Source organism: Pelobates fuscus, chromosome 2 (genome assembly GCF_036172605.1).
Source record: "Pelobates fuscus isolate aPelFus1 chromosome 2, aPelFus1.pri, whole genome shotgun sequence".
NCBI classification, from domain to species: Eukaryota; Metazoa; Chordata; class Amphibia; order Anura; family Pelobatidae; genus Pelobates; species Pelobates fuscus.
The window spans coordinates 349,330,836-349,348,234 of NC_086318.1; the positions used below are offsets into that span (position 1 = coordinate 349,330,836).

A 17,399-nucleotide genomic window follows, 5' to 3' on the forward strand; every position below is an offset into this window, starting at 1 on the left:
AAAAACATCCCAGATGAACAAACTAATTAAGGCATAACTATAATTTTAACAAACAATTACTTCTGGTTTTTAGATTCTTTTTATATACAAAAACAAGGTAGTGCGATGGGAACCAGGTTTGCCCCCAGTTATGCTAATCTTTTTATGGATGACTGGGAGTCTTTGGCAATCTGGGGTGACCACCCCTGGAGGGCAAACCTGGCTACCTATCTTAGATATATTGACAACATGTTTTACCAGCTGCTACCTGCTTGTTGAATATATTGCACCATTAGTTATTTATTTTCTTTCCACATACAGATTTTAAGAACACCCCTACCTCATAGAGCGGCTTCCCATTCATAGAACTATCGCTGACTTTACGTCCAGTCTTCAAAAGACTTTCCTGAACTCTATCTTTGAAACACTCTGTTTTAATTTTACCTTTTACGTTTTATATTCCTATATACTATATATGTGCTTTATCTGTTTATAGTACTTATTTATTGGCGACGCCTACCTCCCACCTCTTTTTTTCTACTGCTTTGTCTACTTGTAAGGCCTGTGAGGGAGCCTTACTATTTAGGTGTGCTGCCTTGTTATTTGCTGTTTTTCCTGCAATATTCTAGAGCGCTGACCCCTTACTACTTCCTAGTGTTTACATTACAGCCGAGGAACACCTATAGTAGCCACTCCTCGTGGAGAAACTGAACTTTCCCCATATAAATTTATTGATTCAATGCATCTCTATGAGAAGATGCTGATTGGCCTGAGCAAGTTGGCTCAGCCCTATGCCCCGCCTTTTTAGCTGAGATCATCAGAATTGACAATCTCAGCCAGTCCAATACTTTCCTACTTGTTTTTAATATTCTGCATGAGAACAGGGCCGGGCTGGGAACAGAAAGCAGCCCTGGAAAAAATAATTCCACCCCTTTAACTTTTTGTGTCACATAGTATGCTTGTATTGTTTATATTTATGTGCTTTGGAAGAATGTTATCTTATCTGCAGCCCCTCACTCCAGATAATCCATTGGTGTTACAGTGCTGTAACCCCCATCCTCCAGGCCCCCCCCTGTCTGTTGTGATTGGCTCTGCTTGGGGACAATTCTTTAAGCAGGGAAATACTCCATGCCGATATCAGCATATCGGCATCAGTGTGTCAATTGTATAATTTCAGCAAATATATATATTAAAAGGATGTTCCACATTAATAAATCACACTAGTTCAATGGCACACACACACACTGACTTCAGAAAAGCTCACTGACACACACACGCTCACTGCGGACAGGCTCACTGACACAAACAAGCTCACTACAGACAAGCTCAAAGATACACACAAATGCTATCTGACTCATGCACAAGCTCACTACAGACAAGCTTACTGCTGCACACAAGTTCACTGACAAACATTCACTCAAGCACACTACAGGTTAACACAGTGGCAAACACAAACTGACTACAGACAAGCTCAATACACACACAACCTCTCTGACCCACACAAGCTCACTAATGACAAACACAGAACACTCTGACCCACACAAGCTTACTACAGGAAAGCTCACTGACACACAAAAGCTCACTACAGACAAGCACACCAACACACACAAGCTCCCTGCCCCATACACAAGCTCACAACATACAAGTTTACTGACACACACACGCTTACTACAAGCTCACTGATACACACAAGCACACTACAAGCTCACTGACAAACACACAAGCTTACTACAAACTCACTGATAACACACAAGCTTACTACAAGCTCACTGACAAACAGAAGCACACTAAAGACAAGCTATATCTCTCTCTCTCACATACACACTCTCTCTCTCTCTCTCTCATACTCTTTCAGTATCAATCATACAATTACCTGTCACTGGCAGTGTGGATCCTTAATGAGGTGCTTCCTTTGCTTCCTCTTCCTGTGTGAAAGTTCACCAGGCTGAGGCTGGGGGGCGGAGCTCCAGTGCAGGGGCTGGACCCTAACCCTACCAGATTGGCCTGCAGAGAAGCTGGCAATGTGTGAGAGACTCTCACTCCTCACTGCTGCAGCTGGCTGCCACCTCTGTCAGCGTACCAGCCTCTAGCAGCCACCTCAGTACTTGTCTGCCCCAGCCGCCAAACAAAAAATAAACGTGTCAAATGCTGCACTGCTGGCCCCAAGTCCACCGGCCAACCGGGAAATTTCCCGGTATCCTGGTGGGCCAGTCCGGCTCTGTCTCATGTTAATGTTTTTGACATAGTCAAATAAGATATTTGTTGATCTTATAGCCTTACAAGCTATTTGTTTGTTTATTTATGCCTTTGTTTGTCTAATGAAATATTTATTTAGTAAATTACCCTTAAATTGGGAATTTAAAGGAACCATAGCCAGGCCTTAATTGTTGCATTCTTCTGTTTTAAAATGTAAAGAATGCATAGGCCTCTGATAGCAGAATTGAAATCGTTCCTATAATCTCATCGGGGTTGAACTGGTCAACTATGCGATGGACTTTCAGACTCATACTGGCTAGTAATTTTTAGGCCCGGCTAACAGCTTAGGACTTAAAACTGGGAGCCCTGAACTCATGACCTCAATCTGACAACACAATCATAAACCAGATAATCTGAAAGACCAATAAATATATTAAGTTTTATACCTGACTTTAAAGCAAGTTAAGTTTGTTAAGCATGAGTTCTTTTTTGAGGTTTGCTGACCTTTTTCTGTTAGACAGGGTTGCTAAATGCCAAAGCAGATTAAGCAGCTAATGTGTCTTTATATCATATGGTTGGCACCAGCTCTTATGACGCAGGAGATAATAGATTCTGAGACGGAACACAGTGCTTGCTATTCACTTGTGAGGCAAAACCAAAACTGCAAGTCTTCCATGAAAGAAGTCATACATTTGCAGCTTCTGGTGGTGCCAACTCAACTGCCAGTTGCACATGTTATGCTAAACACAAATCATTTGTGGACTGTAATTTTTTGTTAAAGCAGAACTTAATGTTTTGTACATCTTCCATAAAGTCAACAAGCAGTGGGGTAAAGAACGACCAAGTTGGGTGCTCCCTTTTTAAACACCACTTCTTCAAGCTTAAATTTATTCATGGTGTCGTCTGCCAGACCCTGATGTTCTCGACCTCCCTCTGATTCACAGTGATGGTGCCAACATTGTGGGTAGGGCTATCCTGTTGGCTGTTTCTCTGGGTGTTAATGGGCAGAGGGGAAACAAGTGACATGACAGTAATATACAGTATCCTGCATCTGCCAAAACTCTATGTACCAGGGTTTTATTGCCCACAAGGAGGTTGCGGTTGTTGTAGAGAACCAAGTTACAAGACCCTCTTATACATTCAGTACTAAGCTTTTTACATTTGGATGAAAACAGTTCCTAAAAAGACAAATGAGAGTCTGAAGTATTGCATTTAGAAGGCAGCTTTCACTAATCAAGGCAGAATCCAGCTTATCTTAAAGAATTTTGTTAGTCTTCTTTTTAGAAATATGTGTTCACTGAAATTTAGGAAGACTAACTGCCACTCCTAACTGTGTTTGAACTAAAAGTCTCATAGTCCTCCGTCAGCTATAGTTTATTCTATAAGTTATAGTCCTATAAATTCTATAAGTAATAGTCCAACAGATGCTGGTGGAGTGCAAGGTTAGATGTCAAGGACATAGATTTCATAGTTCTTAAACACTTTACTAGCTATATTGACCGCCTTAAGTAAGGACACTACATAAAAATGGTTTATTATTTTTTAGAGCATAAGATTATCAGTGGGAGAATTTATCAAAGTGTTAAGTACTACAACTGGGTAAATCACCAAAAGAACCGTCAGACACAAGTTGTGATTCATCCTCTGTTTTTGCACCATTTTAAGAACAGAACACTTGTATAAATCTCCCACTACATGTACAGATTTAGTTTTTCAGGAATATAAGGTATTTGAAACAATATATTTTAATTCAGTCTGCCAAGGACACTTTTACCAAAAAAAAATCTAACACATTGTGACTTTCTCACGAGTAAGAATACTCTTAAATAAGTATAACTTTCAGGGTTGTTCCCATACAGTATATATACCCCCATTAAGGCTTTTCAAATTATTTAATATTTTTGGGATAAACTTTTAAAATTATTTTTTTTTTAAATATTAAAATACCACATAATATATTATATATTTTAAAAAATCTAATTATTCAAAAATTTTAATATATTTTAGAATTTAAAATCATTTTAAAAGTTCCTTTAAAAAAAAAAAAATATATATATATATATATATATAGTATATATATAGATTTATTTTTTAAATATATTTTTAAATATATATTATTTTTAAATATATATATATATATATATATATATATATTTGAAAAGTGTATCCAACAATATTAAATCAAGGCCTTAAGCCCTTTATATTTTTGGCTAAACATTTAAAACTTTTTTTTCAAAATATCAAAAGTTATATAAAAAAATATCAACAAATGAAAAAAAATCTAACTATTAAATGTTTTTAATATATTTTAGAATATTAAAATTATATAATTTGAAAAACTTATCCAACAATAGTAAACCAAAGCCTAAGTTTACTGATAAATCCACTGTCATATTTGACTGATGTTCAAAAACCGATTGCTCCATATGTACATGTGATGGCTTTGCCCCCTGATTTGTCCATATTAGGAGCACACATCTCCCTTCTACTGACGATCTGCTCCATGTACTGTTCTCCAAAAGAAGAAATCTCTATCTCTCTCACTCTCTTTTCTAACCATATTCTTATTTTTAGAGTTTGCATCAGTCTATCTATTCATTATGGAAATCAACTCATCGTTCAGTCTCATTCTTGAAATCCAGAATTTTCCTAAAAAACAGCCATGGAAAAATGAACATCTTTCTTGCACAAAATTACAGGTGCTGTCTTGAAAAATATGCCAGATGTTACAATACTAGTAAAATATTGGGTAGTTACTTTTATGTTACTTTTATGCTTGCAGTAAGAATCTCTGATTTGTAGTAGATATACCAACTTATTTAAAGAGAAACTGTCACTTTTCTGGATAGTGCACCATTGAATAAAACATTAAAAGTCATCTATAACTTTTATAGTGACATCTGATTTTCTTTTAAAATTTACACTCAAGATTTACCAAGTTACATCAAAATTCAGTTCAGTCCAGGCACAGCCAGGGCACGCATTCGAATTGTCAAGAGAAAAATAAAAATTTAATTTCTCATGTTTTCTGCAAGCTGTCTCTTTTAAGTACTTGATGCAAAGGGAAGAATTTATGACAGTGACTGACAGACAGCCAAGATGGAAGCACCCAGCTGCAGATTTCTAGATTTAATTGTATTTTACACATCTCAAAAATACATATTTGTTAAATATAAGAGATAAGTAAAGTTAATATTAAAAAAACTTGAGAAGTGACTCTATTGAACTAGCTGTCTGCACTCCAAATATCAATGTCAAACATATATCTTATAACCCATTTTTAATTTCCAAAATCGCAACTGGGCCAATTTTATTCTGAATTACAAGTCAGCCAAATTTGGGCTGATTGGGTGATCAGTCGAATTCCTGAACTCCAAGCCATAATGTAGCCAAATGAAGAACCAAAGAAAATGCGCAATGGCTGAGCATGTTTACTTTGATTTGTGTTTCTGAGTTCCACTCATGGCTACAAAATGTTAATTTAGTGATATAGCGAGAAATGACAAAAATGGGGTAGCAGTAAAAAGAAGAAAAAATTATATACTGTATTTCAATGTTATATTTTTAATATATATATAGTATATATATATATATATATATATATATATATACTATATATATATTAAAAATATAACATTGAAATCCAGTATATAATTTTTATATATATATATATTCAAGGATATCAAGGATTTTTATATATATATATATATATATATATATATATATATATATATTCAAGGATATAATTTTATATATATATTAAAGGATATAATCTTTCAATGTAGGGTAATAACTGCTTGATCCAAGGATAAATCTGACTGCCATTCTGGGGTCAAGAAGGAATTTTTTTCCTAGCTTGTTGCAAAATTGTGCTTCGAACTGGGTTTTTTTTGCCTTCTTTTGGATCAACAGCAAAAAACAAATGTGAGTAAGGCTGAACTTGAAGGACGCAAGTCTCTTTTCAGCTATGTAACTATTTAACTATGTAATATATATATATATATATATGTATATATATATATATATATATATATATATTGTTTTTTATTGCTCCTTCTATTTTTCTCTCTATTGGTTACAATTTCACATCGATCTGTGAACCAAATGGTATGATAATGCTCCTATAAGTGTACTGCAAATTATTGACATTCTATTTATATATGATTGGCCCATTTTCGTGCCCCTTTGGTTTCTCAGATTGTTTCCCATATCAGTTTTTCATGACCGAAAAAATTATATAGTAAGTAAATTTTTAACCGGACTACGTTTTCTCACTGTTCACAAGACTCCTTATTATAGGATGGTTATTGAAGATAGATTCATTCAGAATAAATCTGAGATAGAACTGTTAAATGAAAGACTTCAGTGTTCACACAATATGACATCTGGACTCCCAAGTTAGAAGGGGTGCTTAGAACTCCATCAAAAATGAAAGATAGAAAGAAAAGAAAGATCCCTCAAAGGGTCTTCAAAATGAGCAGCATTTCTTATTTTATGATTTTAATAAACTATGTGTTGGCATTATGTATGTGTTGGTGCTCTTTATCCCATTTCTTGGCTTTGGTGCTACATTACCTGAAAATTAATACACTGTTTAAGAGAAAAAGAAAGAAACAGAGAGAGAGAGAGAGAGAGAGAGAGAGAGAGAGAGAGAGAGAGAGAGAGAGAGAGAGAGAGAGAGAGAGAGAGAGAGAGAGAGAGAGAGAGAGAAAGTAAGAAAGTAGTAGCCACCGAAACTGAAATTGTCTCACTGTATCCAAGGTAGTGGAGGTAAGGGAGGAAATAATGAAAAACAAAAAGCAGGGGTTGCAGAGGCACCTATTAATTGGAGTTCGGTTCCAAATTTCTTCACCCCAAAATGCAGAGAATGAACATTAATTTTCTGAGCTAGAGTTTATCAATCCTTCCCTAAAGCCCAACACATGCCATTTTCATTCTACGGTGAATCCCTGACAGTTCATAGTTTGGTGAATAACCCTGACTCTGTTAACAGACACAGAGAGTATACCTTCCATCTACATGCGTTCCTATCGAGCAACCTTCTCAAGCATAGAGAAGCAGCTTTGGGGACGAATAGGAGACTCAATTAAGACAGGAGTTTAAAACAATATGGAGAATAAATGCATAGTGAGGGAACAGAGTATTGTCAGTAACTCAAAGTGATTTTCAAGTTTCAGGCAAAAGTTCTCAATTATGCTTCCAGTCTGTCTATTTTGGTCTACAATTTTAAAATTCACCTTGAATTTCTGATAATTCTTATTTTAGTAAAAAAAAAACTCCCCTGGACAGATAGGGAAGGAGAACATGACTGCTACCCATGGGTAGGGGGCTGGGATAGAGGGGTTACATTGTACTGGCTAGCTCAGTCAAAAAAAAAGAGGTGGTTGCCAAGTCGGCTTGGGGAGTGGCAGCCTGCTAAGGGCTGATGGCAGGAGCCAGGGACTTTTGTAATCAGGAAATAGAACTGTCTGTAGGGTAACTCACCTCCAAAAGCTGACAGGTCGTTACATAGCTTATGACTCGCATGTTAAATATTTTCAATAAAGCTGTGGCAGTTGCCCTTGTCTTTTTACTTATGTCTGTGTTTTGTGGTCCACGGGGGAAGGTATATATTGGTTTATCCTACCCACCATGTTACATATGAGGTATACATATTGATAAGCAGCACATGAAAAAGGTTTTCCAGTAGTATGTAGAATTAAGAAGAAGATGTATCAGATTAAGTAATTAAGCCATAAAGAATCCTGCAGAATAGGGGCAGAGCCTGATCTGCAAGCTGAGCAGTCACATGTTAGAGGGGCTAACAATATACATACTGATTTTATGGGAATTCTTCTCAACACAAAGCTTGACAATATACCAGGGTACGCTACCCAAGTTGGGGGCGCCCTGGTGAATCACCTGACACCATAATTGAGGGATTTCCACGAATGTGAACCTGAAATGGCACTCTGCGGTCTGCGATGGATGGAGCCGGGGAGAGGCGGCCGCTCTCCTCGCCATAACAACGAATGTTCAGAGCCACTGATTTCAAGCCCCCTCACCCCCCCCCCCCCCGGTCCACTACCTCGAGGCAACCCGGCTGCAATGGTCACAGGCTACACGTGCAGCTTCCAGAGGCAAAAACCTGCACAACGGCGGACACCACATGCCCTTCCAAATGCTGCGGAGAAAGGTCTGACACCTTAACAAGGCTTAATGCCATATACAATGCCTTCTGGGCCAAAATAGCAAGCAGAGGGCAGCAGTCTACAGCACAAGTAAACTCACAGAGAAAGATGCCTGCGTAACACTCCCACAGACACAGATCTTTCCCGCTTTCACATAAACTCACACGACTGAATCAGGCAGCTATGCCAAAACGCAACTCAATGCAGGTCCTCTCGAACCCCAGCTTACAGCCAAGACCCGTAATAAGCTGCCGAGAGGTCACCATCCTTTATGGTACCGGACCCTGATAAAGCCACAGAGAACCTAACAGACCCCAATGGACGCACCATCCCCTTTTAATTACAATGCCAGTCTCCACTGCAGTGGGCGGATAGGCCTGACACTGGGACTCACACAGCTGGACTCGGTGCTGCCCCAGCGGGGAATTGGCTAGATCCGGTGTGGGACTGTAACAACGCAACCCAGGTCACAGCTAGCCCCTCTAGAATCCGGTACACACAGCAAGTTATAGGGAAAGCAAATGGCTGTTTATGTTTATGTGTATCTGTGAGATTCATGCACATAGTCAGCCAGGTTCCCCTTCATTTGCACTATTCATGTCCACTTAGAATACTTAGCTCAGTCACTGAGATAAACCAAGCGGATAGCCTGTATAGCGAAGTGTTGCATTATCTAGTGCTCCTAACTACTGACAACTCTAGTATTCTAACTCTGTGTTTTCTCACAACCTACTCTAGACATGTTCTGCCTAGCCTGTACCTTAAACCATTCAAAAATTGTGCAGTACAATCGAATGCCTTGCAACTGTTATGTCTTGTCAAGTTAATAGTTTTAACATTGCTGTCGGGGCATTGCAAGATTGTCTGTTACTCAATTGCACAAAAATATAAAGAATTTTTAAAAAAAAAGAATCCTGCAGAATATGCATTAGACATACTGCAGGGCAACCCTTTTCTTGCATTTTAATACATAAGACAAAATTAAAGCTGTCCCAGAAACCATGGTTGATATGGTAACCCTAAATAATATATGTAAATATATATTAAGTCAGTAGTCATAACATTTAAAAATGAGATCAGAGACATGAGATAATAAAGAAGCAAGGAGGTGTGAAAGTTAGAATCTGAAGGATATTAACTATTGAAGATTGAAAAGGTATGAGTGGAGAGATTTAAAGAGCCAGGGGAGGAGATGAGATTAGGATTGATGTACTATTTCTTAATGCATTATGAAAAACATTTAACCAATCTGTGCTTTCCCATACACACCTGTACGTTTTCATATGCAGTATGATTGGCAAAGAAATCATCGGCAAGAGTAATGCTAAATCCCGAAACATATCATTACTAGGAAAAAACTGGGGCTACTTATACACAATAACTGCAGATAATTGGACAGATTATATGTAGGACATAGTCCGATAGAAAGCCATACACACCAGATCACATGATCTTACATTAGTATCAGGGCATGTGATAGGTAATGGGAGAGTGGCTATAGGCTACTTTTAAAAGTTAAAATCTAAGCAATTCTTTAGATGTTGATCCACTTAACAGCGAGTTAGTGAAGAATTGTTAAAATAGCTTGGTTGAAGATTTCTTTTTATATTGACTATTGAAAAGAAAACGTTAAATGGAATCCAAATTGATTGTCAACTCATTAATTATTAATTAGTAAATTTCTGATCTACAAAAATAATTAACCCATATCATTTATTTTACTCCTTCGTTGAATTTGTGTTTAGATATGCAGAAAAATGTTTAGCCTAGTACAATAAGGATCCTTTGACTAGTTGTGCATGAAACGTGCATCTGTTTTTTAATTATTACCGCCACAGTATGATGCAATATAGTTTGAATTGTCTTATAATACGTATAAATAAAAGTCATATTAAACCGGACCGTTCCTTCTAATGCCATGCATCATCAAGCTGCTTAGATGGGTAAAACCTGAGTGTGAACCCTAAAGTACTTTGAGTTGCCCTGGCAATGAAAACTCTACATCAAAACAACTTATTATTGGAATGTCAAAATATATATGTATATTAAAACTATAAAACATAAAAACGTGTATATTTGAAACCTGTGTCGACGTTTTTAAGATATGTAAAAAAAAAAAAAAAAAACATTTTAATTTTATCTTCTATCTTGTTAAAATATTGAATATTTATTTATTTATTTATAAAATATTTTACCAGAAAGGTTACATTGAGATTTCTCTTGTTTTCAAGTATGTCCTGGGCCTACAAAACATTGCATTGATACAATAGGGTACAATAAAATACAAAAACAATATTAATACACAATACATACAAAAAAGGCATAAAACAATGCCTTGTCCCAATATCCTTCTCTTGAAATAGACTTGTTTAGTTACTCTATTGTATATAGTATATTGTAGGGAAAAGCGACATTGGTTTCCTATCATGGTGTGAAATATCTCTGAATAGCTTAAGGCTAAACAAAGGAAGTCTGTTAGTATCCATACAATCAGTCTTGCAAACCCCACACAATATCATTTTCTTATCATGACATAAAATACAAGTTATCTGTAAGCCATCAAAATACAAATAAATCAATCAATCAAGAACAGGCCAAGCTGTAATGAGATTAGATGCAAACACTTGTTTTGCAAAAACTAAAAAGAAACAAATGTATGTGAGTGTTCTAAGCTGGAAAATGAAGCAAATGGTTAAATTATAAAGTTCATTCCTGATCTTTTGAGTACCAAAACACAGCATTTCGAGACTCTCTGACATGACACCTGCGACAGGAAGTCTGGCGTTCGATGTATTTTCTGAAAAGGTGCACAAAGCGCCTCTGTATTCACTAGGTTCCTCCGCCAATGCAGAGGTGGCAAAGAATCTTAACTCCACAGTTGGCTTGCAAAACAGTCTCAGCTGTTTTAGTAAATGGTGTCAAGAGGTTCTCGTTCGTAACTTTTTTCAGTGAGCAAAGAGTTAAACATTGCTTAAAGCTCAGAACCTTTCCCTAATGATTTCTTAATAATTCTGGTAAGGAACTAGAATCCAATGTCACTAATTTTAAAGAAAACACAGCCTTTGCTATTGAACTTAAACACACTGCTATGTAGAGTTGTACGGAAAAAAAAAGTGTTTTATAGGCTCACGCCAGACAAAACTTTATTTGAAATTCCTGTCTATCGAGACCATTAGGTCAATAAAGATAAACAAATATATAACCATGTAACTTGTACACTGCTTGAATCAATCATCTATATCCATATGATTATTTATTTTAATGAATATAACTATATTTCAGTACTACACAAAGTTATATAGACAAGCACTGAAGACATAAAGATGTATTGTCTAAAATAGTAAATTGACTACAGTTTTTTGTTTGTTTTTAAGATTCTCAAAATGAGCCGTTTTATCAATTTGTCTGTTTGAGATCACGCTATGCAATTCGGGAGCCATTTCACAGCAAATCCTAAATAAATCCCATTTATGAGCTGTTTGAATTACAGCTCTTATCATTCACAGCCAAAGTGTGGTTTGCAGAGTTTTATGGTAGCTGTAGTCTGGCCAAATCTGAAAAGTTAAATTTTGCTTTTTCCACAACAAGTGGGTTTTTGTGTTGTCCTTGGAGAGATGCTTCAACAATGTAAAGTTGGCAATTTTAGTGGAACTTGGAGGTTCTCAACAGAAAATTCAATTTGCAAAAATCTTTCCATTGCCTAGAAATCCATTTGAGGAATCAATAACAGTTGCTTATACTCTGATAAGATTAATCTCATGCTATACTACATAATGTGTTTATACAGTAAGCAGAAAATGATTTAGTGATGGAAACGTTGTCTGTACAGTATAGGCCAAAATAGCCAACTTGCAAATATAGTTAAATTGAAAGTAAATTTGCACCACAATTATTTTCACTTTAATTCCCCTAATTCAGTTTATAACGCACCTCAGTTTACTGTTTAATACGTGACATTTAAAATTTCATGACATTTTCCACAATGAAAAACATTTGAGGAAAAACTTTGGTTATTTGATTTGGGCTTAATGTTACGTAGATCTATGTCACATAGATAAAGCCTCAAGCATAATTTATTATATTTTGAGGGGAATTTGAATCATGAGCTGCAGCCCAAGTCAAAGAACCAAAGTTTTTCCTAAATTGTTTTTCATTCTGATAAATGTCACAATTAATGAATGTTTAAATTAAAAATAACAGTGTTTATAATTGCTAATAAAATAACTAGTTACGTATATCAATTGTCTAAGACCCTCAAATTATTATTTTTTTATTTTAATATTTTAGCCATAAGATGAATTATTGTCCTATCAAGATTATATAACCAGTGTGGTTTAAACAATAAATATTTAACTATAGTAAATTATAGGTTGTTCACAAAATTGGAGTCAAGCTTGCAGAGTCAGAAGAATAGTTCAATTTTAGGCACTTCCCTGTCAGCTGTTTTGGCTCAAATGTGCAATTCCTTTATCAATCTAACACAATTCTATTTTAGCACACATGTGACAAAACAAAGCTTATTCAATAAAGAGCGAATAGCCAGAAAATCAAAGTACTCAAGGCCAAAATAGCCAAGTTCTCAAATTAATTTGTGTTTTTAATTCAGATATTTTGAGCTAACATCCCTGACATTTCACACATTGAATAATAATGACAGTTCTTTTTTATTTCACCACAAATTATAAGAGGTTGGCTTTCTAAACAGCACGCTATGATTACATGCATTACACAAGTGGATTTGCAGACCAAGAATTTGATAAACTCTCTAATTATAACCAATCGCATATTTTTCACATGTATTTTCATCACCTACATTTTGCAAGCTAGTTCTCAAGATTATGACCAACATTTCACGTGAAAATTACACAATCCATTTACTGTTTGCAAACCAGAATCATATTGTTATATATTTGTTCTGAGTTCCTGACACTAAAAAGTTTTGGTTAAAAAAGAGGCCAAACAATAACTACAAAACGTACTTATTCCAATACAAACATTACCTTGGCTAACAACCACTTTCCAACTAAAATTCTTCCTGTACATAAAACATTTCAGGAAGGACAGCTGTTTTACATGTTAAGCTCATCTTCGATTTACCACAAATTATAAGAGGTTGGCTTTCTAAACAGCACGCTATGATTACATGCATTACACAAGTGGATTTGCAGACCAAGAATTTGATAAACTCTCTAATTATAACCAATCGCATATTTTTCACATGTATTTTCATCACCTACATTTTGCAAGCTAGTTCTCAAGATTATGACCAACATTTCACGTGAAAATTACACAATCCATTTACTGTTTGCAAACCAGAATCATATTGTTATATATTTGTTCTGAGTTCCTGACACTAAAAAGTTTTGGTTAAAAAAGAGGCCAAACAATAACTACAAAACGTACTTATTCCAATACAAACATTACCTTGGCTAACAACCACTTTCCAACTAAAATTCTTCCTGTACATAAAACATTTCAGGAAGGACAGCTGTTTTACATGTTAAGCTCATCTTCGATTTACCACAAATTATAGGAGGTTGGTTGGTTTACTAAACAGCAAGCTATGATTAAATATATTACGCAAGTTGGTTTGCAGGTCATGAATTAGATAAACTCTCTCTTATTTTAACCAATCACATTTTTTTCACATCTGCTTTTATTGCCTAAATTTTGCAAGATTATGACTAAAAATTACATACGGTAATCCATTTGATGTTTTTTAAAAAATAATAATATTAATCACATTTTCAGATTTTAACTACAAAACATATTTATTCCAATATAAACTTTAATTTGGCCAATAAATATTTCCAACCAAAAAATGTTCTGTACATCAAACTTTTTTAAGAACGGACAGCTGTTTAAATGTTAAATTCATCTTGTATTTCAGAAAGAAACTCATTTTCTCCATAACAATACTTCCTTTATGCTGTCATAATTATTATTCATATGTATGAATGCTTGTTAACATGCAATACTTGTTTGTGGTATATTTTGCAATTTCACCTCTCCCAAAGAATTCTACATAGCAGTGCAAGTGTTAATCAGTTCTCTTATAACATTAAATGTCACATAATCTCAAAATAGATTCTGATAGCCTTTATCCAGATTCTATGAATATTAAGAGAGTGACCACATTAGAATTACTCAGTTTATCAGAGGACTTTCAAATATTTCATATACAATAATCATACATTACATCATATATGTCATAAGCCAACAAGTGACTTAGGATAAGGAATATTAAAAGTATGTTGATGTATTATGTTAACCCTCTGAAACAAAGACAAAGTAGAAGATAAAATAATCATATCGATGTAATTTGGTGTGTAAGATCCTTGCCTGGGTAGTAGATAGGCGATATGGTATGTTTGTCCCTTTTTATAGGTCCAGATTGGCTTCTAATCTGGGCCACCAACAGAGCTCATAAACCTATTATCAATTAAATCCAGAAACGAAAAACTCAGTCTTCCTCCTTAAGAATCCCTGTAGAATTGTAAGTCACAAGAACAGGGGGATGGGGGAAGGAAGGGGGGGAATGAGAATATATATATAAAATACTCAAACATAAGATTAAGAGAAAGTTGGGATAAACTGAATTTAAGTTGGATGATAAATTAACCCTTCTGCAGATGTGTATTGTGGCAATGTGACCCACCAGATGTTACTGATCTTCAAACAGTCTTGCTCAAAGGCTGGTTTAGAGTGATGGAAATCGACGCTCAGTAATAGTGGAGGGGTTAGCCTGAACATTTGGTCACTGATCATCACAGGTTAAAGCAGAGACTGTTTTCTGGTATCCTGCACTCAGTTGAGGTTACATTTGATAACCATGTCATATAATGTTAGTATCCATCTATTATAAAGGGGCTTATATAGGTCTGGACGTGTTCTTATTAAAGCCATTGACGCGTGTGCTGTTTGTCGACTCTATTAATATGTTGGACTCCATAATCCCAGATACCCTCTTTAACCCCTTGAGGACCAAACTTCTGGAATAAAAGGGAATCATGACATGTCACACATGTCATGTGTACTTAAGGGGGTTAAATGTATCAACACTTTGTGAGGGCCCCCTTTAATAAAACAAACAGAAGCATTTTTGAGGTTAAAATGTTGCACTTTGCACCATCCAAGAATAATTTCAAGCTCTATACCGAAGAGGAATAAAATGTCAATATTTGATCTGGATGCTGTCTGCCTTAGTCTAGATGGCAGAACACATAATATATTTTTTTTTGTTTGTTTCAAAACTTGTACAGCATGGCACATTTAATGAGATCCTTCCTGTTAATTTCCTGCTTCTACAACGACACGTTTTTTTTTTATTTTATTATAACGTACCTACAAGCCTTTGCATGAATCCACCTAACCTGCACTCTGTGTGATCAAGCCATTTGTGAGCTTTAAGAGCTGGGCTGCATTCCCTTGAGGGATAATGCAAGTTGGAAACAAGTTGTACTTGACTATTCATTTGGCTAAAATGTGTTTCTTTACATGAATAATGGCGGGCGCCCCGTTCAAACCAAACCTAAAAGGTTATCGAGTACATGGCACAAAAACTTACTCCGTTCCTCTAAGCAGCAACACCCACCAATCTCAGCCATATCGGCTTATTCTGTCTGGAACCCACATTCCATTCCTATCCAACGTGCGTTCGGTCACAGCGTTCTAGAACGCCAGCTGTTGCTGATCGCCTCCACCATCAAACTCAGTCAGCAGCGCAAAGCTGGCTGTGAGTGGTGGGTGTTGATTTCACAGGGCTCACACAGTTGTATGAAAAACATCTGGCATTTTCTAACTACAGTACAAACAGTAGTTTCACTCACTACCATAAAACATGCATTTATTTCCGTATTAATGTGTGTGAAAAGACATACTCACATGTTGGCATCTCAAGGCTGGTTTCTTCAGGTCCAAGAGACCATTCTTCACTAGGAACCTGGTGCTTTTACAAAGTTAAATCCTCTGGGTGATTAGCTGTTCAATCATCTGACCTGGCAGGAGAGAGGATCACTGGTGTGAAGTTTGTGAACTAGTCGCTGTCCAGCTCTGGGTGTCCACTGATACAAGGACAAGTTGCCTGGAATGTCCTGCTGTGGAGGAGATCCCGCACGGTATTACAGCTCACTGCCTGCAGCCTTCCACAACAAGTGCAGCTCAGTCAGAGTAAAACCTGCTCCTGGCTCCGGCTGACTCACACAGCAAGTGCAGCCCAGGAGTCCAATGATCAGCGAAGGTTAATGAATAATAATTGAATGGAACTTCCTTATCTGAACGCAAGGTAGATCCACTGTTAGACTGACCCCCTAAATGCTGTGAGGGAGGAGGGGAGCTGGGGGGGTAGAGTGCCAGTCGCTCTCAGATCCCTGCCAAGTACTTACTCTTTGGTCCAAGCAGGTTCTTACTGGGACAGTCAGTGCCTCCTCCTCATTGGCTTATCTCTTCCTCCTGAAGGGTATCTGTCTCATTGTTTATTGTGCTTCTCTTTCAATAATCCGATCAGGTTTCTTTTCCTTGAAGAAGAGTCTCACTCTCTTTCTCCCTGCTCTGTGTGTAATCTGTCAATGTAACATTATTTCCTCTGTTCTCAGACAGTAGATTTTTTTACCCCCAATATTGTACCTCTGTTTCTTTTTTTTCCCAGTACTTTACGCCCACAAACTTTTCTCCCTTCTATAAGCCTTTTCTCTGAAAGCTTTCCTCACGTTCAGAACTTTAGAGATTGCACCTCCCACCATACAGTTGTTTCTTTTTACTGTATGTGTGTGTGAGTGTGTGTGTGTATGAGTGACTGCTGAATAGGGCTGCTAAGAGTTTTTCTAGGAGACACTGTACAGTTCTGCCCCACCCTTCAAAGTAACCCCTCCAGCAACTTGTAACTCTGTGTCAGAGTAGACAGCACGTCCACATTTCCTAGTTTCAATTCCTATTAACCCCCTTTTACTCCTTGCACAACATAATACATATTACACACATATTTCATTTTATGCCATATCAAGGGGAAAAAAAGTGTATTTTTACATATTCCAAACACACATATTTATATGCCTC

The 17,399-nt window shown here is 36.5% G+C and overlaps 1 protein-coding gene across 5 annotated transcripts in view; it reads right to left on the reverse strand.

Moving 5' to 3' along the window:
- Window positions 1-17,128, reverse strand: part of ADGRG6 (adhesion G protein-coupled receptor G6) — a 166,460-nt gene extending 149,332 nt beyond the window's left edge. For all 5 annotated transcript variants that reach the window (XM_063443614.1, XM_063443613.1, XM_063443611.1 and 2 more), the window contains exon 1: window positions 16,230-17,128. In XM_063443614.1, the coding sequence (XP_063299684.1) occupies window positions 16,230-16,231 (2 nt within the window). In that variant the 5' untranslated portion in view covers window positions 16,232-17,128. The remainder of the gene's footprint in view (window positions 1-16,229) is intronic.
- Window positions 17,129-17,399: the final 271 nt, after the last annotated feature.